This window comes from Lactuca sativa, chromosome 6 (genome assembly GCF_002870075.4).
Source record: "Lactuca sativa cultivar Salinas chromosome 6, Lsat_Salinas_v11, whole genome shotgun sequence".
Classification (NCBI taxonomy): domain Eukaryota; kingdom Viridiplantae; phylum Streptophyta; class Magnoliopsida; order Asterales; family Asteraceae; genus Lactuca; species Lactuca sativa.
In genome coordinates this window covers 63,950,959-63,976,740 of record NC_056628.2, presented here as the reverse complement: position 1 = coordinate 63,976,740, position 25,782 = coordinate 63,950,959, and the positions used below count along the sequence as shown (strand labels likewise).

The following is a 25,782-nucleotide window of genomic DNA, read 5'->3' as shown; positions in this document are numbered from 1 at the left end:
ATTGAAATGCAATCAATGGTCCAGATTATTTAAAATGATGTAATAAGGTTTCTCTTTTAGTAATATTTTCCTTCTTGCTAAGATTGACTCTTCTTTCTTTAAAAAAAAAAAAAAAAAAAAAAAAAGAAAAAAAAAAAAAAACTATTTATTACAGTTAATCCAATTATTTAACTTCGTTGACTCGTTGTCACTTCTAAGTTGGGCCCATTCTACTTTACAGATATAACCATTAACAAACTAATCCCCAACCCCCCACAATTTATACAGCTTGACTACATTTCCCAATTCCACCCATTCTCAAACTCGATTACGCTCTGATGAATCCTTCAACCAATCAATTAGGGTTTTGATTCTCTAAATCAGTTGCTGATCATCATATGTGCAGAACAAAAATGGCGGTGGACGCAGCTGATCCCAATATAACAAGGAGGAGGAGCTCAAGAAGGACGCAAACAACCACGCCGGAAACTCCGACTCGATCATCGAGTAAATCTGAAACACGTCTTCATCCATCAACGAGTAATGTTACAAGCAGTAGTTACAGCTACGGAGGTGGCACCAGTTCAAGTTACAGACTCGGCAGCTCAATTGCAACCGCAGAAGCTTCCGTTTCCTCCAGAACATCGCTTTCCAGCCTCCGTAATTCCTTGCCGGAAAACACTCACATCTACGATTTCTCGGAGATTCGTTCCGCTACCAATAACTTTCTAGCAAAACGGTTTTCTTCTTCGTCTTCGTCGCCGTCGTGGCGGTGTTCTCTTCGCGGCAAGGAAGTGGTTGTTTTTCAACGGAAGTTTCGCCGTTCGATACAGGAATCAGAATTGCGAGAGAAGTTATCTGTTATTTACAGAAGCCATCACATGAGCATAATTAAGCTGCTTGGAGCGTCGATTTCAGGTGATTATATTTACCTGGCTTACGATTTCATGCCCGGCGGCAACCTCGCGGATTGTTTGCGTAATAAGAGAAATCCTGAGTTTACGGTGTTGTCGACATGGATGTCACGGATGCAAATCGCGACGGATTTATCCTCTGGTTTGGATTATATTCACAATAATGCCGGTTTGAAAATCAATTTAGTTCATAAATATGTAAAGTCGAGTAGCGTAATTGTCACTGAGCCATCGTTCAACGCTAAGATCTGTCACTTTGGCACGGCGGAGTTGTGCGGAGAGACGGTGGTCGAGCCAAAAATCGTAAAAGATGACAAAAGAAGCGGCGAGATCCAAGAGGTTGTTTCGCCGGAATCTTCGCCGCCGACGAATTTAACGAGATCTAACAGTCGAGCTTTGCAATTTGAAGGAATTAAAGGATACATGGCGCCGGAGTTTCGTGGTCTCGCAACACAGAAATCCGACATATACGCATTCGGCGTTGTGATTTTGGAGTTGTTATCAGGTGAAGAACCGGTGAAGTATAAGTTCGATAAGGAGAAAGGGAACCACGTTAAGACTTCGATTGTGGATACCGCAAAATTTGCGGTGGAAGGCGACGGCGGAGATGAGTCGGAAGTTGAATGGAGACTCAGACGGTGGGTTGATAGGCGGCTGAAGGATTCGTTTCCGGTGACGGTGGTTGAGAAGTTGACCCGAATAGCGTTGGATTGTGTGGATGAGGATCCGAATAAACGGCCTAACATGAGCCGCGTGGCGGGTAAAATCTCAAAATTGTATTTGGATTCGAGAAAATGGGCGGATACTATTCAGGTTCCCACCGATTTTACATCTTCATTTGCCCCAAGGTGATTCGGTAAGAGCTTTAACTTCTTTCAAATTCAATTTGATTTTAAGTTTGTTAACTTTAGAAATAATTCGATTATAGTCTTCTAATTTATTAGAATTCATTATAAGAAATGTAATAGAGAGAAAATTAATATACCATTTCATAATCATATCAAACAAAAGCTAACTTTACTATTAAAAAAAAAAAAAAAAAAAAACCTTCATCACATTGCACTGTCAAAAAGGTAGTAATCTTGGACTCTAATAACTAATAAGACATCTAATACTATTTTCTAAGGCTTCAACAAAAAAGAAAAAGTTAGGTTTGTACTATAATTCTACTTCTATAGTTTAATCTTCAATTGTCGTTTCCTTGGATATGGATGTGTCACCGAAAGCTCCTTAACTCGACGTAGGATATGATTTGGTATCGTCGCGGAAGCATTGCCTTTTACCCATTCACCCTACACAAATCGTTAAATTTGATGTAAATCAGATATACAACAATCAGTCTGACAGACATAGTTCAGTCAGATAGACAGTCTGTCAGACATACATAGACAAAAAGGACATCTCCCAAGTCAATCTACATTGGAATTAACTTTCATGTCAATCCACATTGGAATTAAAACTTTCATACACATCAGTCTACATTAGTCTGAAATCATCCACACTAGATCGACCCTGACAGACATGAGTGACAGAAGAACCAAGTTCCAAAGTCAATCCACATTGAAATTAGAACTTTCATACACATCAATCCGAAATCATCCACTAGACGGACACTGATAGACATGAATGACAATGACAGTCGAAATCATCCACTAGCCAGACACTGATAGACATGAGTGACAATGATAGTTGACACAAGGACCAAATTTCCAAGTCGATCCACATTGAAATTAAAACTTTCATATACATCGGTCCATAATCATTCACACTAGATCAACACTGACATACATGATTGCCCAACAGTGACGCGACACCGACAGAGACATAGACAGTGACAGAAAAACAACAGAGTAGTGACAGAAAGATAAAGTTCCCAAGTCATTCCACACTGGAATTAAAATTTTCACATATAACATGATATACACATTGGAATTAAAACTTTTTCGCCAATTGTAATAAGATGCACAACAGTCTTGTAGGTGTTAGGCGACAGATGTATGAATCTAATCTACACTTGAATTAAAACTCTTGAACATAAATTGCTAAAAGTAATTTCCTTCAGCATACCTTTAGTTTAACACATGGTGATTTGCAGCTTGCTCTCAAAAGATTTCGCCATTTATCCTAAAAAAAAAAGAAAAAAAAAAACAAATTACAACATGAAACAAATTTGAAAATATTTTCACAAAACCAAAAGCTACCTTCAAATCCACCGATGATCGGTGATGAATCGATGAGAAAAACAACCGTTTAATCTCCGTCCATTTCCCAACACCAAGTTGAGAAACTCCGTCACACAGCTTCAAAACCTCAGGCACCGACCACGACTTATGCCTCTTTCTTCTCCCGACATTACACTTTTCACTCTTTTTCCCAATATTCAAATCATCATCATAAACAGCAACAAAGCTTCTATACTTCAACGATTTATCATCTCCATATCCATACCAAAACGATTTCAAATAATCATAAGTTGCAGGCTTCCCCCTCTTCACATTCCTACCTCTCGGTTTCGTTTTAAATCTAAAAATCCTAGCCAACGGATTAACTTCTCCGGTGGTGGTGGTGGTAGTACTGGTCTTCGACTCCATCTTCTCCGGCATGCTTGTTTCATCGTTATTAACAAAATCCAAAAGGTAATCGTCGAATTCGAATACGTCCGGAAGACTAATACTATCCACCACATCAGCTAATTAAATTACAATGTTTAATTAGAACTAGAACAGATTAAGTCATCGATTCAAATACAAAAATACAAATAAGAAAAATGTTAAGATTGAGTTACCATGAGTAGAAGAATCATAAACACATTTGTGTAAACTGAAAGCATCGGAGCTAAGAACTCCGTCAATCACGTCGCTGAAATTAGGCAAACGATCTACTTTCGGTAACTCGGTTTCTAGCGCTGTGAAAATCGATTCGTATTCTTCAATCTGAAAATAATCGTAATACGACGATTAATTAATGTGTAAGATTGTTAATGGATATATGGAGGGAAGAAGAAGATGAATGCTTACATAGTCGTTTGAGGATTCTGAGTACTCCATTGTTGGTGTTATCAGAGGTTCGGTAGCATAAACACGAAGGAATTGCAGGATGTGAAGAAGAAGACGATGATGGAGAAAAGGGTGTGAGGATTGTGGATTGTGGGGCATAGACGTAGACGGACATGAGATTGTTTTAAATTTTAAAATAGTATAATTGGCGTCCGGTTGTTTGACGTGTAAGTGGCCCCACCACCACACCCCTAACCATGCACAATTCTGTTTCCAACTTGCTTCCCTCTCTCAGTCTCTCTGCCTTTGCGAATTTCCATAAAACATATACATATTGTCTTGTTCTTTTACTTTGTGAAGATCGATAAAATTTTAAAAAAGAAAATATCAAATTATGGGAGTGTTTGGATATGGGTTTAAAAAAAATTTGAAAAATGAGTTTTTTTAAAATTGTTTGGATTAATTTACGTGGTAACAAATATTATAATTGAGATAAATATTTTTTGTATTGTAGAAAGCATAATATAAAAATAACTAAAAAGAACAAAGATGACTATAACAAGAAAAACAAAAGATATGACTTTTGAAATAAATATGAAAACCTAAAGAAACAATACATCTTTTTTTTTGTTTTTCTTCATACTCATTGGATTAGGATAAGTGTCATAAGAAATAATTGGCAATAAATAAAGTGGTAGGAGAATAAAGTAAAAATCAATTTAATTTTCCAAAATGAATATATTTTTGAAAGCTTTTTCAATGATTTTTTCAAATCAAACAAAGCTTTTTCATACAAGCTTCACGGTTAGAGTTTTTTTTTTTTCACAAATTTGTATTATTTTTTTTCATTTATTTATTGCATATACTCATATAATTGTTATTGGCCAGCCATAAAAAAAACAATATGAAAAACTCCCGTATAATTTGTATTTGTATAGTTTTTTATTTTGGTGAGGATGAAACTTTACGATAAAGTTTTCATATTGTTGATGATGTTCTTAGAAGGTGTTTGTATTATTATTATTATTATTATTATTATTATTATTATTATTATTATTATTATTATTTTATGGTATTTCAAATGTGTTAATGAATTTAGATTTAGATAGATTTTAAATTTGGATAATTTCAAATTCTTCAAAACAAACGCCCACTTATAGATTTTTTTGGGATTATTTGTTGCCTACATTATTTGTGTTAATGGAAAATATATTAATGATTGTGCTTTAAATCTTTATTTTTTAGTTTTAACCTTAAATATTTTTATTTTGGATATATAATATTTAATGTAAAATATATGAATGAATTATGTTTTAAATTTTTTTTTATTATAAGTTTTATCAAGTAATAGATAACACAAATAAAAATATAATCAAAATTGATGCATAAAGACTTTAAAAATAAAAAATAAACAATAATTATGGGACGGAAGAAGTATAATATAAAGTTGGTTGCATTTTAAGCTTATGTGCAATGTAATTCATAGTAGTGATTCTAGAATTGCATAAAGAAATACAGCTTCATTTGGTCTTGAATATCACATTAGACCAACATTTAGAAAAAAAAAATAATAATAACACTAAAAGTATATATAATATTTCTTGATATATGTCAACATCAAGCTTCCAATATCTTAATGAGTGGGCCTAGAAACAATATTATACTGGGATTTGAGGTTATAACTGAAAAGTCTATATATGAATATAACCTCCTTAATCCTATTCTTTATGGAAGCTTCTTTATTAATTTCTGGCCCATAATTATGCACAAAAGTTGTTAAAAAAAAAATAGTAAAAGAGAATAGGTGAATGCCTAATAATCCCAGTTTTTTTAACTTGTAGTGGAGATGACCTAAACACTAAAGTCCGAATTATAAGTTCAATTTAATTGGATGCTATATCTATAAAGTAATTCGATCCGAATTATAAGTTCGATCCGAGGGGCAAATCCAACCGAATTGTAATTGGATCGGATCGAATCGGATTTGAATTTAGTTTGGACAATTCGGATCCATGTTTTGAAAACCGAAATCAATTTGAATTTACTTGTTTGGATCAGATCAAACCGATCCATCCAAACGAACACCCCTAGTTGAGTTAGTTGAAAAATATAATGTTTTCATGTGTTGTTGGTTGAAAAAGATGAAAGAGAAAGAAAAGAAAAAAATTGATATGGAAATGATGTGGGAGATGAGTTGAATGGATTATGAGGGGTGAACTCCCACCACCCTTAGGCTAGAGGGTATGGAGCGGGAAAGAAGGGAAATGAACATTTCCCTCACTCTCTCTTCTTGGAACACCATACTGAGTGTGATGGAAGATGTGTGCGGGAAAAGAGTGAGGGGAGTCTATCCCTCACTCTCTCTCCTCGTGTGATTGATTGTTTTTTTTTAATTTTTTAATATTAATTGAATTATATATCTATTAAAAAATTATAAAAATATAACAAAATTCATGGCTTTTAATTCTCAACAAAATGAATATAACATCTGTATAAAATATATTTTCTTTAAAAAATAAAAAATAAAAGGTAGTGAAAGGTAACTATTTTTTATCTTTTGGTGAGAAAAAGTTGATGTAACATTTAAAAAGTGAGATTTTTTCCATACATATCTTTTGGTCTTACACATTTAATGTGTCCATGTCTATTCACTGCAGTGCAGTTTAATTAGGTTTTATAAGTTCAATTTAATTGGATGCTATACAAGGTTCTAAATGGTGTGAGGCGTGGCGTGGCGGCAAGGTCAAACCTCAAACTTAACGAGCCATGGCGTTTTTCAAGACGTGATGTAAGGCGACGATTTTGTATTAATTTAAAATTATATTACCACATAAATATAAATTTATATTAAATATAACTACTTTTTAGAAGTGTTAGATCAATAACTAATAACAAAAAGTTAACAAAAACCACAATACTTGTATCTCCGATTTGAAAAGACATAATAAATAGCAAAAAACTGTGTCTCAAACGAAAAAACACGCGCAATAACACGTCATAACGCGCCATGGCGCGCCATATCACGCCTAACAGCAATGTTATCAAGCTTTTCGTAACGGCGAAGCCACGCCTCATGTCATGGCGCGCCTTGACGCGCGCCATGGCACGCCTTTTAGAACATTGATGCTATATCTATAAAGTAATCATAATATGCTCATTTAAATCGGTTTTTGGTTATTCGATTTCATGTTATTTTGTTTGTTTGGTTAATGGATAGACTAAATTCATTTATAATTCTAGAAATTTAGAATTTTCCTTTGATATGCATCAACTGTAACATTAACTTAGTATTAAAAACACATCTCTAACATTATAAATTTTTTGTTGATTTTTTTTCAACGACAAGATTTTATTGAGAAATATGCATGATGCTAGAAAAAATTACAAATAATTTAAAATTACATATAAATTTTTTAACCAATCAACCTATCGAATATGCTTCCAAGGAAATAAATAAAAATAGAATATAATATTGTTGTAAAGGACATCATTCATCGGCTTTTTAATATGAAACACATTTGTATTGGACGTGTTCGGCAAAACTAACTGGTAGCGAGTAGTTTGTAGCTAGTAACGGGGTAACTTGTAGTTTGTCGTTTTGTTAAGCATTATGTGAAGTAGGTTTTGGATTTGGAGCATTTTATTTAAACTAAACACTAGAAGCTTGTAGTGCCAAACAAGGTCTCCTGTTCAAAACGAAACATTTTGTCAAACGGTAAAAGCTAGAAGCTCTCAAACAATTTCAAACATTTTGTGCCAAACACGTCTTATATGTTTTAACATTTGACAACTTGCAAATTAGACTATTTCAAAGTAAATTTTATATCTATAAAAATATTAATCTAACTATTTATTCGGTTTAGTAGAAATATTTAGAAATTAATCAAATCATTTTCATTCATTTAACCAAACAAATAACTCAAATTAAGAAAATATATATTTATAAAAAAAGGTTAATTTCATGAATAACCCGAATCATATAAAACCTAAATCTGAGTTATTCGGTTTTTGTCATGTTCTTTTCTTCTTTGAATATATCGGAAAAAAGTTTTAAAAGTAAAAGGGAAAATGAATTGTAAGGGTAACAAAGTATTAGAGTTGTACAAAAAAATATCATTGAACTTTTTTTTGTACACATATCACCAATCAACTATAACTTTTGTACACATATGACCATTAAACTTCACCTTTGTTCAAAAAATACCATTATATTACCGATAATAATAAGTCATTAGCCACGTAGCATGCCACGTGGCTGCTAACGTGGATTTTACTGTTTATTATGTACACATTATACCATTAAACTATTTTTTGTACACATTATACCATTAAACTTTTTTTTGTACACATTTTACCATTAAACTTTTTTTTGTACACATTTTACCATTAATGTTATATAATTTATTGAAAAAAAATATCATTTCAAAAAAATAGATATCATTACATAAAAGTAGGTTTCCCATCACCTGATGTGGATTTTACTGATTTTCTAAATTTTAGTAAACTTATCATTATAAGTCATTTACCTATCGGTAAACAACGACAGAATTTCAATGCACTTTTTTAATCATCAACCATAATCAAGAAGAGGGAGATTATAATAAGGTAACATGTACAAAATGTTTCATGATTTTATAAATGTGCCTCAAACGTAGTTTCCTAAGAAGATGACTTATAAGAATATGTTTACTAGACATTAGCTAAAATAATGAACAATTGAGTATTTCTTCGCCGCTCCAGATAAAAGTCTCAAGTTCAAACCTTGTGGGTTTCAATTGATGTATGACCAACATAAATTCACAATGTAGTTGTAAAAGAAAGTCCTTAGTATCATTGTAAAAAACAAACCGTTTCCCTCAAACCTTACAAAATCAGGGAGTCACAATAGGTGATGGAAAAACCATTTTATGTAAAATATGTATTTTTTGAAATGATATTTTTTGAATAAATTATATAAGATTAATGGTAAAATGTGTACAAAAAGTTTAATGGTAAAATGTACACAAAAAAAAGTTTAATAGTATAATATATACAAAAAATAGTTTAATGGTATAATGTGTACATAATATACAATAAAATCCACGTCAGCAGCCACATGGCATCAGCCACTTGGCATGCCACGTGACATGTTACGTGGCTGGTGACCTATTATTACCGGTAACATAATGATATTTTTTGAACAAAGGTGAAGCTTAATGGTCATATGTGTACAAAAGCTATAGTTGATTGGTGATATGTATACAAAAAAAAGTTCAATGGTATTTTTTGTACAAGTCTAATACTTCGTTACCCTTACAAGTCATTTTTCCAAAATAAAATTGATTATTGGTATCGTTAAAAAAAATATCTTTATAAAAAAGGTTAATTTCATGAATGGGTAAGACTTAGAAACTTTTTTTTTTCACGAAACACCATTATTTAAAAAAAAAAATACTATCAGAAGATAAGCAAACTTAAACTTTGTGTTCATAAAATACAATTATTTTAATGGTATTTTATGAACGAAAACATTAAACAAATAGTTTGTTACATATTTATGGTTTTTTAGAACAATGGTGTTTATATAAAAACAAAATAGTCTGTTACCAACTATAACTAAAAAAAAACATAACTCTTGATGCTAAAATATAATGTATTCGTTGAATTATAATTTTTTTTTTTGAAAAAACATTATCGATTCATTGCAAAAACCATGAGTAACATATTAAAGGGGTGTTTGGATTAGCTTATTACTTATTGCTTATTAGCTTATTTATGGTGGGAATAAGCAATAAGCAATAAACATTGGGAGAGATACTTATTAAAATTAGCTTATTTAGCTTAATAAGTTGAATTTTATCCAAACACTCAATGTTAGCTTATTGTAGAAATAAGCAATAAGTACCTCTTTTTTTTCCTATCCAAACACCCCCTAAGACTATAGACCTGAATATGATGTATCTATTTCATGCTGACCAATGCACCCGTAACACATTTTCTTTAAAAAATATTTCTTCCTCGTTATTGGATGCATGTCTCCTATTAGATAAAAGTCTGAAACAAATTTCAAAGAACGAGTGAATTTAAAAGAAACCCAAAACTTACGTCGATATATTCTAAACATAAAAGTTGTTCCATCTCGTTTTTTTAGAACGATAGTCCAAAACTAAAGTTTGTGGGATTTGAACCAAACACAAGTTGTGTCTCCTAGTATTTTTTTTTTTTTGAACGACTAAATTATAAAACAAAATAAAACAAAAACAACCTAACAAGGAGCTAGAAAAAACAATTACAAAGAGTTATGAAACATTGAGTTTTGTAACCACAACGTCCAAGATATGGTACTACTACTACATCTATGAGAAAACCACTACGAATGTAAAAAAATGTTATAAAAAATGGAGCTTCTCTTCAACTTAATGTCTTGGAACACAACTACATTTCGAAACATCCAAATCGTTGTAAGAACAATGACCTCCACCGCCTTCTTCTTTGACTGCAACACGTATTCGAATCCACCCAACTGCAAAGCTCATCAACATTATTGAACAAAGGAAAAGGTAAATCAAGCCACTTGAACACTCTTCTCCAAACATTCTTGACAACTTCACAGTAAACAAACACATGATGGGAATCCTCCACATGTAAGTCACATGAAGGACAAAGAATTGAAGGAATATCAACATTTCTCGCCACCAAGTTTACCAAGGTAAGAATCATATTCAACAACACCCGCCATAAGAGGATATTTACTTTTAAATGGACTAAACGACACCAACGAGTGACACCTCCACCATCATTCAACAAAATATTATCAATATTGTATCGCATGGAATTAACCACATAAGTATCATCCGGGCCTAATTCCCACTCCCATCTATCGGACACCTGAGACAAACAAGACAGAAGATACGAGAATCGCCTAGTATCTAGTCATAGTGGGTGTTTGAGATTTTGTTTAAAAATAACTTATTGATTTTTTGATTTTTTGAAAAACCAATAAGTTAAAAGAAGTGTTTGACAAAGTGAAAAATACTTTTGAAATAATTTTTTATCAAACTTTCAAAAAAGAGATTTTAATGAGTTATGATTTCTAACTTTTCAAGATCTTTTTATAACCTTTTGGGTTGTAAAACCTTAAATACCCCTTATGGAGGATGGAGTAGGGAACAGGATGGAGATCGGGTTAGGTTGGTACCGGCGGTACCGCTAAGGTGTGGTACCGTCACCGGTTAGAGCAGCAGGTTAGACAATTTAGTGCTCTGCAACGGGTTATTTAATATGTGACCTCTTGTTCAATGCATGAAGAACTGTTGCTTTCTTTTGCTTTTAAAGATAATCTTTACAGAAAGATACAAGGGAGATGAAAGAAATGGGTGGGTGAAGATCGATTGAAATTTAGGGTTTGATTTTGATGATTTGAAGGAGGTAAAGAAAGAAAAAAAAAACCCTAGCTCGTTGCGTCGAAGAAGATAGACGCCTCTGTCTTTGAAATCCTATAATCATTTTGTTTTTTCACTATGTGTGTTTGATTTAATTTTGGATGAAAAGTGTCCTCAATGCTTTTGGGGGAGATTTACAACTGTTTTTTAAGATAAATTTATTTAGTTGGACTTGTGTTTTTGTGAATGATTATCTCAATTGTTTATAAAATACATAATTAATTTGATAAATAGTTAAATAATCAATTTTGTGTAATTAATTTTGTATGGATTATTTTATCGAATAATTAGTTTGACAACAACCAATTTGTTTGTCAAATTAATTTAGATTTTTTTGTCTTAAATTAGCAAAAGTTTATTTTTAAAGAAAAAGATGTTATGCTTTATTTTATTTTATATTTTTTTAATTTCATTAAATAAAAAATAGTGATATCACAAAATGATTAAATGGGTTACAGAAAATAAAGTTTTTATATATTGTGAGTTGAGAAAAAAGATGGAAGAGAGATGAGAGATAAAAACGAATGTGACAATGTGTTGGAAGGGAGTTCTTCACTGACACATCGGTTTTTCTTTCTCATCTCTTTTCCAACTTTCTCAAACCACAACACATGAAAACTTTATATTTTTCTCAACCCACCTACTTTTAAATTCTAAAACAAACACAACTAATAAAAATTATACAAAACTACTTTACAAAATATTAAAAATATACAAACTAATTTAAAAACATACAAAATTATTTTGGTACAAATCTTAAAGCTAGATGTAAAAGTCCTCAATGCATTAAGAGTAAAGGGTTGAAGTAGGTGCATCAACCAATTACAGAGCACAAATTCATTCAACCCGTCGGTGACGGTACCACCGCCTGGTGGTATCACCGGTGCCATCCTATCCCATCGCCCAAATCGCATACGACTCCATCTTCCCTTAAAAGATTTATAAGTTAAAAGACAAACACTTTTATATTTAACAACCTAGAACTCATGATCAATAGTATTATTGTTGTTTGTTCTCGAGATGTATATATAATATATTTTATTTTGTTTTTTTAACTTATATATAATCTTGATGCCCACAATATATATATATATATATATATATATATATATATATATATATATATATATATACCGGATACATTTTTACTTGCATCACTTGTATTTAAAACCTCCATGACCTTTCAATTTCTTTCTAATAATTATTATAAATTGGTTAATAATATTAAATTAATTCAAAAACTATATTTTAATTATAAATTAACTAAACTACAATATTAAAATATTATATTTTACTTCTATTCATAAAATTATGACTTTTACCTTTTAACGTATCATAGTTAACTTATTAGTTTAGATATATTGTCGTACGTGGAAAATTGTCATTAAAAGTCTCAAATTTTGTATAATTTATGATTTTTTGAAAAATATTTAAATTATTAATTTCAATATAATGTTAAATGGTAAGCTTAAATCAAAATTTCAGTTAAACTTGAAAAAATCGAGAGACTATTTTATAAACAGTTAAAAGTTATAAATTATAGTGTTAAACCTAAATTGTTATCCTAAATTAATAAAAAAACATTAAACTATTTTTTATTATCATTCATAATTTTCAAATAAGTAACTTAAAAATAACATACAATAAAAATAGTTAAAAGTAATAGTGTATAAAAAATTATAATCTTATCTTTAAAAACAAAAAACAACGTTAATTGTTTTAAATAATTACAATCAAGGAAACTCACAATACTTATCAAATAAATTTTAAAAAAATTAAATTTCTGAAACCAAATTAAAATAATTAAGAGTTTCCATATATGTTATTTTAAATAATTTACAACAACAATAGTTAAAAGTAACATTATATATAAAAATTATATTGTTATCTTTAAACACAAAAATAATGTTTGATGTTTAAATAATTACAATGATAAAAATTAAAATCGTAAGCAAGTAAACTTTTTAAATTAATTAATTTTAACAACTATAAATATCATTAAACCATATATTATATCTAATATTATTCATTAGTAACCCACAGGTAGAGGTCATTGAGATAATTGAGATTATAGGATTTTAAAAGATGTCACTATTATCATATAACTCAAAACAAACAATGTTTATACCAACTTATTATAAGATTTATTATATAAAAGCTAACAACAACGTCATTGATATATTTAAAAACCATATATCTGTAAAGATTTCAAATATATTGTTGTATTCTGCACAAAATGCGGGTTTTCGCTTAGTTTTTTATAATTATGCTGAACATAAATGAAAATCATAAACCCTCTAAACATGACGAAAGAGTCATTATTATAATCATAATGATTATAAGGCATTCCAAATCTAAAAAATTGTTTTCTTCCAATTTTAAGATGAGTAATTTAGGTTTATTTCACTATTTCCTTGGTCTTAGATTGATACATTAATAGATAGTACTTATTTTGTTTGAATAAATATATGTAATTATCTTCTTTCCCTTGTCGTTAGTAGTGATAATTTTAGTTTTCGATAATAAATCTGCAAAATAAATAATAGCACTGACTGACTGAGGCTCATGTTTGACACGATTTGTTGAAACATATTTATCGGTTGTTCCCATGATGCAACAACCAAAGTAGTATGTACTGCCGAATTTGACCACTTGCTTGAAAAAAATCATCGGGATAGTATGCAGAGAAAATGAGACAAAACATATTCAATCTGGTACATATAGTATGAGAATCAAGTGTCTCTTTATGGGCATGTTCAACACGCAACTTTTGGGAGCTTCTAGCTTTTAAGAAAAAGCGAGTTAAAAAGAAAAAGCCTCGTTCGACGACAGGAGCGTTTAGCTTTTAGCCTAAACAAAACGCTCTAAAATCAAAAGCTACATGGAGTAGCTTTCAACCCCCTGTGGGGCATAGGTGTTGAAGTAAACCATACATAGAAGCTTGTAAACCCATTACACATTTATGCTTTTAAACTTACTAAGAGTTTGTTCCGTTTCCTATGTGGGACACATTCCAACAACCACTTTATTTGCTTACTTTATTTTTTAAATACTCATCTTTGAGTATCAATATATAATTTACACATTCTCCGTTTTGAACACAACATATATCGTTTCAAAGCTTTCACATATGAGAACATAACCCACTGAGGATTAGAAATATATATAATATATATTTATATTTAAATGTGTCCAAAGTTTTAATGACAATATATATTTTTATTAAATTTCCCAACAATCCCCCACATGAATGGAGATCGATCTTTGCACATAAAGTTTCAATAAAAAATTTCCAACAGATGAATCCCGCATAGGATAGGTAGGTCTTACCCTTTGAACCCTCCCTTGAGAACTATACTTAGTCTCCTAGTTGCCCGTAGACACACGATGTCCTTGAACTGGGCTACCATTTATGTATAGAGCAATATAATTCACACGAGACTCTTATTGGTACCGAAATATAAACACTCGTGTATGAATCTGAATATAAACGCGGAATAACAACACAAATATTCGACCAGTAAAAACCAATTTTATTTTTTGGATTTTTCATTTAAGCACAATAATTCAAAAATAACAAATACTTTGAATCCTCTCCAATAACTCACAAAGAACTCTCAGATCTCTCCACAGAAACTCTCTATCACACAAAATACAATACAAATCATCAACTCTCAACTTATAAGAGCATCAAATATAAATACTAGTTTAACCTAACAAATCGTCAACTCTCAACTTAGATGAACAATGTGAATATATAATGTTTACTGAACTTCCGTTGTCCACATATATGATATGAATGAGGGTTTTACCGACCGAGCCTTTGATCACAAATGGTTCGGTTCCCTGATGGTCAGGTAGGATAGGATCATTCGGAGTGAAATCCAATCCTGCCCATTTTCTTTTCTTTGTCGGAAACTTGCTATCTCCGAACCGTAACATCATAACTTCTACGTCATACATCACCTCTTCTTTCTGGGCCTACGAGACTTCTTTAGTTGGATCTGATTTGTTTCTTTCTTTTTCTCTTTTTAGTCCTTCGTAATAAGCATTTGCATGCCCCAACTTTTTATGAAAGTCACAATACTAATTCGGATCTCGAGGATACCTTTTTCTTGAGTTTTTCCACCATTATCTCTTATTGCCTCCTTCTGGGATCGCACGTCGTATGCTTCATTCTTATAACAATTTGTCTGGTTGTGATGTCTCCCTCGATCTCTTCATGTGGACCTCGAATGCCTTTCAGACCAGCTGGAGTTGTCATGAACCAGACTTTTGTGCAACAAACATGACTTTCTCTTTACGCTCTGTCATAATTGCTCTTCCTTTTTCCATGAGTATTTTTTCTGTGCTCTCCTTTTCTTGCCTTAGGAACCTGTTAACTTTTCTTAATAATTCCCCCGCATTGTTCCAATCTCGCCCACTAGCTTACAGAAAAGTTCTCCTTCTAATAGTCCATACAGGAAGGTCGCGATGATCATCGGATCATCCCTCTTGGGCATCTTCCTGCTTATCTCATTAAAACATTTGAAATAGGCTTTTTTTCGATTCTCTTTCTATTTGCTTACAGGAAAATATAACATGGGTTTGTTGCTGAAACCTCCGTGTTGTATGAAGCTATTGCAGAACGTTTGGCATATCTCCTCGAAGTTGCCTATACTTCTTGTAGGGAGACTTGCGAACTAGTAGCGAGATGACTCATCGAGGGTTCTTACAAATTATAGGCACTACAACTCTGTATATAAAGGAATCATCTTGATTGCTCACTGGAAGTTGGACACATTGATCATATGGATCTCTCATGCCATCATAAGGTTTCACCCTAGGCCCTTTCAAACCTACGGGGATGGGCATGTTATTTATGTCATTAGTGAACAGGTTCCTGAAATTTAGTTCCCCTAGGGCCACATCATATTCCTTCCGGTTAACAACCTCATGTGAGTCCCTCGGCCTCTGGTCCTCCTGGGTTCTTTGTTGTTTATGTTCTTCCTTTGTTTCTTTTCCTACTGTTGTGCTCGAACGCCATATATGTATTGATACCCGACTGTCGTTATATCTTTCGCGTGCTTTAGTTTTTTCTCTATATATTTGTATCCCTTTCATGGCTTTGAACTTTTGGAAAGCTTTAAATTCCCTCATCTCTTACTCGTCCTGCATTCGTTCCTTCAAACCGACTTCATGAGGGGGAGCGTTTGATTCTCTTACTATTGTGGCTATCTGAGGCGTTTCACCATGAGCTTCTACCGATTGCATACTCGTGACCGGACTGGTGTTTACGTTGTTGATAGGGTATTCGTTAGTGACCATTTTTTGCATGGTCCCACAGGATGGCGCCATGTGATGCCTATCAAGTTTTGGCCCTTGACGATGCTAAAGAGATGTAAGAGTGTGGGGTCCTGAGTCCTGAATAACAACACACAAGTGAGTCGTCCACCGGGAAAGTTCCCAGGAGAACACTCTGATGGTAAACTCATAAAGTTAGAGAAAGTTATCTTTAAAAGTGTAATTTGGTATGATGTTCTCTTCCCTTTTCCGACCCATCATGGCTCTCTTTATATACTGGCTTTCCTCGGGAATCGGCGATCTGGGGCGCACAATGCATAGGAAGGTCTAATCCTCATTAATGCTCTTGTTATCGAAGGTATAAAAACGGTACTAAAGAGAGGTCATTAGTCATATCAGTTCGTTATCGATGAACTGTTAGGAGACTTAAGTATTGTACGATTTGCACTTTGTCAGGACCATTAGTTGTTCGTCCTGTTACTTGAATTTATCGCTTTTTCTTTCATCTGACATTGCATACCCGACTATGAATCCTCCTTCCAGCCTAACTTATTGGGCGATAGGCTCAATATTTGTGGTTCAGAAGCATATACCTCGACGCTTTGGTATTTATGATCCAGAGGTATATACCGCAGTGACTCAGTATATACCTTATTAATTAAGAGGTTCATAAACATTACAAAAAGAAAAACATTGATATCAATTTTTGATATTTTCTTGGTAGCTCTTTTTCATTTGCCATAGTTACTTGGAACATGTGATAGGGGTACTATTTTCATGTGTTTTGGAATGGCCTTGGTTGATAGCTTCATTTTATTTACTTCTTTTTATAGTTTATTTTAGCATATTTAATTCGCATTTTAGTTAATTTCCATGCATATCTTCCTTCTTGTTATTTGATGACCATTTCGAGTACTTTCTAGTTTCTTGAGCATTATTGCAGTTTTTTGGAGACTAGCAGAATAGGATTTTGGGGAGGCAATTGGACTTGAAGGGCAATGTGAATTTCAAGCTTGATGGCTATGGAGGTGATTCATGGAGTGGGCTTGTCAATTGCTTGAAGGCTTGGAAGATTTGAATTTTAAATTTGCAAGGTGCGAGAGAATTTTTAAGTGTGCGGAGATCAATGATCGGGAGTTTACGGAAGCTTTGAGTGATTTGGAGAGGCAATTTGGGCTCAAATTGATAAAATCTTGAAGAAAATGGGCTAGAGGAAGCCCAAAATCTGTCACACTCACGCGGAGTGGGCTTATCATTACTTGTATGTTTTTATTCATGAGTTTAAATGTGTTTGTGGTGATTAGTTGGCTAATTTCTTGATTAAGTAAAAGATCTTCAAATTAGCAAGCAACAAGTGATTTTTGTGTTAGTTTTACTTCACACAATCATAAAAACATTTTCTCCAACATGATAGTGGAAGCTTTTGACTCCCCTTGGATTTGGTGACTTTTTAATTCTTAATGGTAGTTGACTTTCACTAATTACAATATTACATGCTTATTGGAATTAGTGACTTTGACTAAGGAAATTGTTATGAGCTTCTCTAACCATTTCAACAACTAAGAAAAGTCTAGGTAATCTCAAGCTCCTTGGATTACTATAACCAAATTAAGGATTTAAAACAAGTAGTGCACCATTGGATTCTAATGATATGTTCATCAAAAAGTTAAAGTGAGGAAACCTCAAGTCAACCATCTTTATCTTATTGATTTTACATCAAACTCTTGTTTTTGTTGAAATTGTTTATTTAAATCTTAGTTTAATTCTAGTTTGTTTCAAGTATTTCAAAACACCAAACCCCCCATTTTTATTTTTATTGTTTTTTTCTTTACAAGTATTTTTACAAGAGATTTTTCATAGAGTTATAAAATTGAACCAGTCTCCGTGGATTCGACCCCTTTACCACTATACACTATTTAATTAGTGTGAAAAATTTAGGGTTATTAATTTTGTTTTTGACATTTGATGATGAGTCGCAAGGGGTTTTATGAAAACAGTTTGGCAACGTTGATCAATACAACCATATCAACATCTAAAACTTAAACATATTAAATGCTTCCAACATGCTTTCACAAGTCTCTTAGCATCAAGATTGAAATAAGTGTATGTTAGAGTCGCTGAATCTTCATTAGAATCAGCAATTAGGTTCGAAAGAGTATATTTTCCCGATGAATAAGAACTAGTGGAAATAAAAATAGGAGAAGGTAAACATATGGTAGTTTGTTGATATATTCCTCAACTTCTAGTTATTCTACGCTTTTGATCGTACGTACGATTGTGTCTTGATAAAAAAATTACACATAAATTTGTTTAATCTATAAGCTCTAATTGATACTATATATACACAAACACACTGGACATTGCAAAACCTCCTGTGAATGGATTGTGGTTCTCATTGACTATAAGATACAATACGACCTCTTACATGAGAAACGAACGCCATGATAAATAACCCTTGCAAAGGAAGTGGATGATCTCCGGTTTGTGTTAATAGTTGCATAGGAAACGATGTGTCTATAAATAATCCTCGTGAAGACCACAAGTTATAATTAGCGAGAGCATACTACAATTTAAATTATTACGAAGTTAGTGACCGTTTTGAGGTGGTACCGTGAGAAGTTCATGAGGTAGACTTTTTCACTATATTCTAAATGAGCAAATTCATGTTAGACCATTCACTTTCTTTATCTTACGAATGGGTTCGGTATCACTTGCATCAAGCTACCAAAGGAGGATGAGGTTGATATGTAATTGTGAAATCTCAAGGTGTCAATGTGACGTTGAAGCTCTATTATTTACCTCTTGGACTCCCTTGAACTATATATATATATATATATATATATATATATATATATATATATATATATATATATATATATATATATATAATTTGCACATTTAAAGGGGCGCATAACAAATATCTTGATAGCAAGTGTAACAGACTCATATTTTGTGTTGTCTTTTTATATGATAAGACGAAAGACTCTAAACATTTCAGATGAATAGATGTGGAACTAACTTTACAAGGCTACAAATATTTGATGCTTAAAATGCACGACAAGTTGAAAGATACACAACTTCGAACAGAAGGAAGCTTGGTTACAGTAAATAAAGAAGAACACAAAAAATTAGTTTTGAAATTAGATGATCAAATATTGAAATTGAAGGAACTCAAGGAAATGTTGTTGGAGTTGAAGAAGTAAAACAAAAACATTAGTTTGGAATATGAAACAACAGTTTGCAAATGTTAACGACAGTAGTGGTTTTCACCATGTACATTGTAATTTTTGTTTTGTTTTTTATTTTGTGAAAGGGAAATCTTCAAAAAAGTCCCAACATTTACGGAAAAGTTACACTTTAGTCCCAAGATTATTTTTTTGAAAAAAAAAAGTCCTGAAAACCGGCAAAAATTTACAGTTTGACCATTTTTGACCGGTTGAAACCGGTACCAAATTAATTTGGGACTATTTAATAAACTAACCCAAAATATTCAGACTTTTCTGTAAACAAAAAATATTATGAATTTTCTGTAAACAAAAATATTATGATTTTTCTGTAAACAAAAATATTAGGACTTTTCTACAAACAAAACCCTTATTATTATTATTATTATTATTATTATTATTATTAAAAATATAAATAAGAATACTATTTTTTGAACTTGTTATTATTAATATTGTTACTAATACATATAAATGCATTTAAATGAAAAAAATAATATTAATGACATTGTTTAAGGGTGGAGGTGGAGGAGACGGTGATGCTTTTAGCACTGAAATCGTGAATGTCTGCTTGTATATTTTTACTTTGTATATGGTCAGTTCATATTTGTTATCATCGTTTTCAATTCAGAATATTAATACTTAACAATTTAAAAGAAGTTGTATATTTGTAAAATTGTTTATAAATAGTTTAAGGTAGAAAGGTTTCTCATTTTGTATATGATGAGAATAATATTCTCTAAGATCTATAGATTCAATCAAATATCAATGAAACGACAATAAGTAATAGATAATGATAAACACCAAGATGAATCAAACGAGTGTCGAATGATTAATATGTTCCACCCCAGAAGAATTCAACGTGAATTGCTACTGTAGAGGTGTGCTAGAGTTACAATACAAGATCTTATCAAAATAATAATCAAGAAGCGTGCCCAATATAATGCATGCATGCACTATATATATACTAAACCCTAAAACAAAACACGGCTGGACAGGCCCATACGGAGAATACAAATGGACTGAAATAACTAAATAAGAATAGGATCGATAGATTCTAAGCAAGCTAATAATTAAGAACATAATAAAGAACACAAGTATGGCTTTGAATATGTCGTATGATTAATGCTTCAACACCTCAGAAGAGCTCGATTAAGAACTTCAACTGTAGGGGGTGTTCTAGGGTTACAAAACAATGAACGTGATAATCAACTCTATATAATGCATACATGCATATATATATATATATATATATATATATATATATATATATATATATATATATATATATATATATATATATATATATATATATATATAAACCCTACTAACTTATCTAAAAAATCACGGATGGACAGGCCCAATCCGGATGCAAAACATAAGGCCCAAGACGCAACACAAACGGACTCAACAATCTCCCCCTTTGCGTCTTTGGAGCCGAAACCTCAATTCTGTTTAGCAACAGAAGACTTCTTCACAGTCTTAAACACCCTCGGTATGATGGCCAAAAGATGATACCGAAAAGTAATGTACCACCGAAGCATGTCTGTAAAATTCTTCTTGTCAGCCTCTGAATTCAGCTGCACCGATGTATTATGTTGATGATGTGCTCCAAGCAATCAGTAGAGAATAAGTGCTTATCTACCAGAGCAAACAAAAATTTGTGACCTTCACCTTTAGTAAACATCATAGTGAGATGTGTTGAATCAATTTGACCCATCTTCATTCTGTTCACATCCCCTGGCTTTGGTGTAGGCTTGACTGTTGGCTTTTTGTTCATAACCTTTGCTATCTCCTGATCCCTAGTCGCAACTTCATAGATGTAGGAGGCCAACATTCGCTTTAAGTGTTCAAGAATCGGCTCATATTTAGTCGAATTAGTGAGCAGAATGTTGTATAGCAAAATCCAATCATGGGGATTGAGATTAGGAAGATCTGCAAGAGAGATAGTCGACACTGTGTTTGCTGTACCACGGGTGATCTTGAAATTGACATATTTAAATGTCCCAGCAGGTGAGGGTTTGAGAACCTTGACTGTAATGATCTTCTGTGCACTCCAAGTCAGGTACTGCGGTTGGCCAAACTTGAGATAGAAATCAATCAACTCTCGGTCAACCTTCGGATGAGGAAAAGGAACCTCAACAGTTGAATCAAAACAATGGAAAGTGAACGCCTTCCTTGTAATTGGCATATCAAACTGCGAGTCCTTTGAATTACCACAGTCAAACGAAGCAACAGGTACCAACCAATAGATAGATGGAAACTCTATAGCTTGATTGACAAGTACTTCCTTCGTCCACAAGGGAAACAAGGCCGTTTTACAATTCAAGGTGTCTTCTTCTTCCTTGTTTCTCCTTTCCCTCTCCTCTGCTTCTTTTATCTCTCGTTCCCTCTTCTTTCTTTGGAGAGCTTCAGCAATAGTTTCACCAAGATCACTATCACTGTCATCAGCAGTCTGCTTTTCCTTTTCATGTAGACCAGAACCTGAAGCTACATTATCCTTCAGTTCGGTTGGGTGAATAGTCTCTGTTTCAATTTTCACAGTCACTGTCGGTTGATCGCTTTCTGTCTTGATAACCACTTTCGGCTGATCAACACGAACACCTTCTCCCCCTTGTTTCGGAGGTACGAACCTCTCAGAAACACACTTCATTTCATGGAGCATGGCAAGGGCAGGAATCAGTTTGGTGGTAAGATGATTTCTGATGGTGAGAGTGAGAATGGGATCATGAGCACCAAGGAGATTGGTCAACATGTCCTTGACATCGCCTACACAACTTTGAAATACAGCCCGTTTTGTCTTCAACAAAGAAATTTCTTTCTCTGCTTGGGCTAACTGCACCTTCTGGACTTCTATGGTAGAAGCTTTTTTAGCAAGATCTGCCTTCAGAGCACTTTTAGTTGCCAGGACAGCTTGAAAGGAGGCAAATCGAGAATTCACTGAGCTTAAAAAGGAAGTGTTCTCGGTTTGAATAGATGATCTCACAGCTTCAAACTTGGTGCTTTCTTCCTGAAGGGACTTAGAAAATAAATCCACAGAGGCTTGTATTTTCGCTGCACTTGTATCAGCATGATTTTTCAAAGAGTCTAGAAAAATCTGAGTTGTATGAACAACCTCAGTAACATCAGTAAGTGTGTTTTTACAAGAAGAAGTAGACTCATCAATAGCGGTAGTGTATTTTTCAATTGATGAGGTGTATTGTTTAATAGCAGTCTCTAGGAAAGCCTTAAGAACCACACCATTATAAGCCTTGCTGTCTTCAAGCAAATGATCCAGCTTGTCATGAATGCCCTGTAAATGTTGACTGCTGACAGGAGCATCATTGTCTTCATCAGAAGGAAGCCGATATGGACTAAAGTATGTAGAGTTATACTCATCATTCTCTCCATCGAGAGTGGCACCAAAATCGGTTGATTTGGTAGGTGAAAGAGGTTTAGTGAAGACTGGAGTTTCGGTTGCAGTAGTTGCCCCCGTATCAGATACGTTGACTTCCACTGTTGGGTCAAGAATAGTAGTGGTGGTTGATTGTGAAATTATAAGAGGTGGTAATGGTGAAGTGGAAATTGGAATGGTAGTAACTGGTGGAGATTGTGGTAAAGGAATCGTTGGTTGTGAAGTAGTGGGTGGAGGATCGATGGGAACCGAAACTGCAATTGTTTGTTTCGGTGATGGAAGTGGGGTTGGAAACTTGTTATTGATGGGTTCAGTTGGAGTTGGGGATTTGGGAGGTGTATTGCCTCTGGGTGATTCATGATGACTCTCCTCGTCTTCATCTTCTTTATCATTATCTGAACCAGAAGGAGTGGGACTCTTGGACCTTCTCGCCATTTTCTTAAGCTTCTTGGGCTTGGAAGACTCTCCTTTATGAGATTTACATTTTCGAGACTTAGAGGCTTTAGTCTTATCCTCTTATGTGGACTCCTTCTTTGTAGTAGTACGTTTCCCTCGGTTGCCAGGCTTGTTTACTGCATCCAGGGCAGCCTACTGTTCTGGAGTAAGGACTCTCGGTCCCTTGGGAGGAAGAGTTCTATATTCCGCCATAACTTTACTTTCAACTGAGACACAACGAAACATGGATTCAGGAATGGATCCCTTGTGATGAAACTTTGTGGGATCTGATCCACCACTCCTTTCTGCCAAACTCTTGATGAGAAGAGTTAACAAGCCATTCCACTAAGAAGGTAAGCAAGACTTCTTAACTTTTGTGACTGTGGTGAGCACATCTGTATATCCCATCTCGTAAAGCATGGAGAACAGCTGTGTAGTCGTGATGAAGTCTGGTGAAATTACTGAGGAATCAACAACAAGATTCATCAATGAGCAAAATCTCCCTTTTGAAATCGAAGCCTTCTTGTTATGGATTTGAAAGAAAATGCGTTCTTTGTTCTTGTCATATGAGGCCGTGGAGTAGACCTGCGATAAGAGTGACATTGGAACAGCTTCAACTTGAGTTAGGGCGACAACCAGTGGGGAATACTTCAAGCACTCAATAACTTGAAGCATATACGAATCATACAAGAACGACTTAAGTTCGATGATCATATTCTGATTAGGCTTTATCGTAAGCAATGTAGATGTTGTTCTTGAACTGAGGAAGAAGTCGCCATTGTTGATCGAATAAGGAAGATAAACAGTTGAAACTTGCGTCATAATCTTGAGAGAATTTGTTGGTGGTAAAAGACAAATAAAGGAAAAACTCTTTATATACCGTTGCTAGGAGAGAGAATGTTGACGATGATAATGACGTGATCACTAAACCGTCGCCTGGAAAAGCACGATGTTACAAGCTGGGTATTCCCAGGTAAACGTCAGCACACATGGGTATAGAGACCTTTCAAATTCATGCGCCCAAATTCTTATCCTCAATCATCGTTTGAAATTCAGTGCAACTTCAAGAAACATAAGAGCCCCTGTTTAAACAAAACTTGAACTAACAGCAACTAGAGTTGTGAAAATATAATTTTTGTGCAATAGAGTGACAATCGATAAAGAAATAAAGCAAGTGTGTGTGGGATGTGAGTGATGTCTCATTATAATACCGAAAGCAGATGATCTCGGGCAAGAATCGCTTCCTTTAGAGTCAAGAGAGATTTGAAGTGCTTGTGTGGTTTCCCGAAAAATACGATCAAGTGTTTGTTGAGAAACAATGAAATGCTTCTTTTAATTGTTATACTTTGGGAAGTTTATCTTCAACCGAACTTTGAGTCTTAACATAAGACTGAACGTTGGTAGAAGTACTTGTGAGATCGATGTAGTCTGTTGAACAAGTAGGTGAGATATAAGTTGGAGTGACAATTGAAGTAATAGAAATCTCAAAACAAAAAAAAAATAAACTGGATCTTTTTGGGAAGAAATGCCTTGGTATTAGACAATTTCATAAAGACCACGCAAAAATAACATAAAACGAGATTTTATTGGGTAACCAATAAGTTCTTGAATTTGATAATTCACCATCAATTCATTATAGGAGTTGGATTATGGGTTTCACTCAGCACGTGGTATACGTGTCCAAGATCACAAACACAGACTTTGTGCAACCATAAACCTCAGTGGTAAGAACCGAGAGTATCAAGGGTTACATTGGTGAAGTGAAAGTAGATGGAGAATATAAGAAGGTGGCTAAACAACCGAAAGTACCTTCTGCTGTAAAACTATGACCAAGCAGACAAACTCTTAACTCATATGAGAAGAGTAAGTTAGCTCTAGACCGAGTTGAGGTAAACAACCTAATTGGGAAGAAACGATAGGTATAGATCGAATCATTAAGGCCTGCTCGAAATCATAGAGACTTTGGTCAACATGCAACAACATGCTTCTAGGGACCCTTAACTAGTTCTTATAGAAATAATTGTACATGTCTTAACTCCAAATTATGTTGTACTTGTACCCTTGTGACTTAATTGAAGTAAGAACAAACAAACACACCACACATATAGAAAAAACAAAACGAAATATATTTTGAAAGAT

General features: G+C 33.5%; 2 protein-coding genes across 5 annotated transcripts; one reads left to right on the top strand and one right to left on the bottom strand.

Moving 5' to 3' along the window:
- The first annotated feature begins 246 nt into the window (after positions 1-246).
- Positions 247-17,999, top strand: LOC111897749 (lysM domain receptor-like kinase 3). 4 transcript variants are annotated; one of them, XM_042895769.2, is made up of 2 exons: positions 247-1,749; positions 17,537-17,999. In XM_042895769.2, the coding sequence occupies exon 1, from the start codon at positions 378-380 to the stop codon at positions 1,743-1,745; it is 1,368 nt and encodes a 455-aa protein (XP_042751703.1). In that variant the 5' UTR covers positions 247-377; the 3' UTR covers positions 1,746-1,749; positions 17,537-17,999. The 4 variants fall into 4 exon arrangements, with proteins under 4 accessions (XP_042751703.1, XP_042751704.1, XP_023749467.1 ...); XM_042895770.2 differs by lacking the exon at positions 17,537-17,999 and adding an exon at positions 6,552-11,682; XM_023893699.3 differs by lacking the exon at positions 17,537-17,999 and adding an exon at positions 6,547-11,682.
- Positions 1,952-4,048, bottom strand: LOC111897750 (uncharacterized). The gene is made up of 5 exons (XM_023893700.3): positions 3,911-4,048; positions 3,679-3,826; positions 3,095-3,582; positions 2,961-3,017; positions 1,952-2,185 (listed from the first exon to the last, which is right to left on the bottom strand). The coding sequence occupies exons 1-5, from the start codon at positions 4,046-4,048 to the stop codon at positions 2,066-2,068; spliced, it is 951 nt and encodes a 316-aa protein (XP_023749468.1). The 3' UTR covers positions 1,952-2,065.
- Positions 18,000-25,782: the final 7,783 nt, after the last annotated feature.

Excerpts from the sequence above, each read along its gene's own strand:
- LOC111897750 (XM_023893700.3), bottom strand. The coding sequence starts at position 4,048 with ATGCCCCACAATCCACAATCCTCACACCCTTTTCTCCATCATCGTCTT. Across the intron at positions 3,583-3,678 it reads TTATGATTCTTCTACTCATG|CTGATGTGGTGGATAGTATT; the intron begins GTAACTCAATCT and ends TAATTTAATTAG. Across the intron at positions 3,018-3,094 it reads GATCATCGGTGGATTTGAAG|GATAAATGGCGAAATCTTTT; the intron begins GTAGCTTTTGGT and ends TTTTTTTTTTAG.
- LOC111897749 (XM_042895769.2), top strand. The coding sequence starts at position 378 with ATGTGCAGAACAAAAATGGCGGTGGACGCAGCTGATCCCAATATAACA.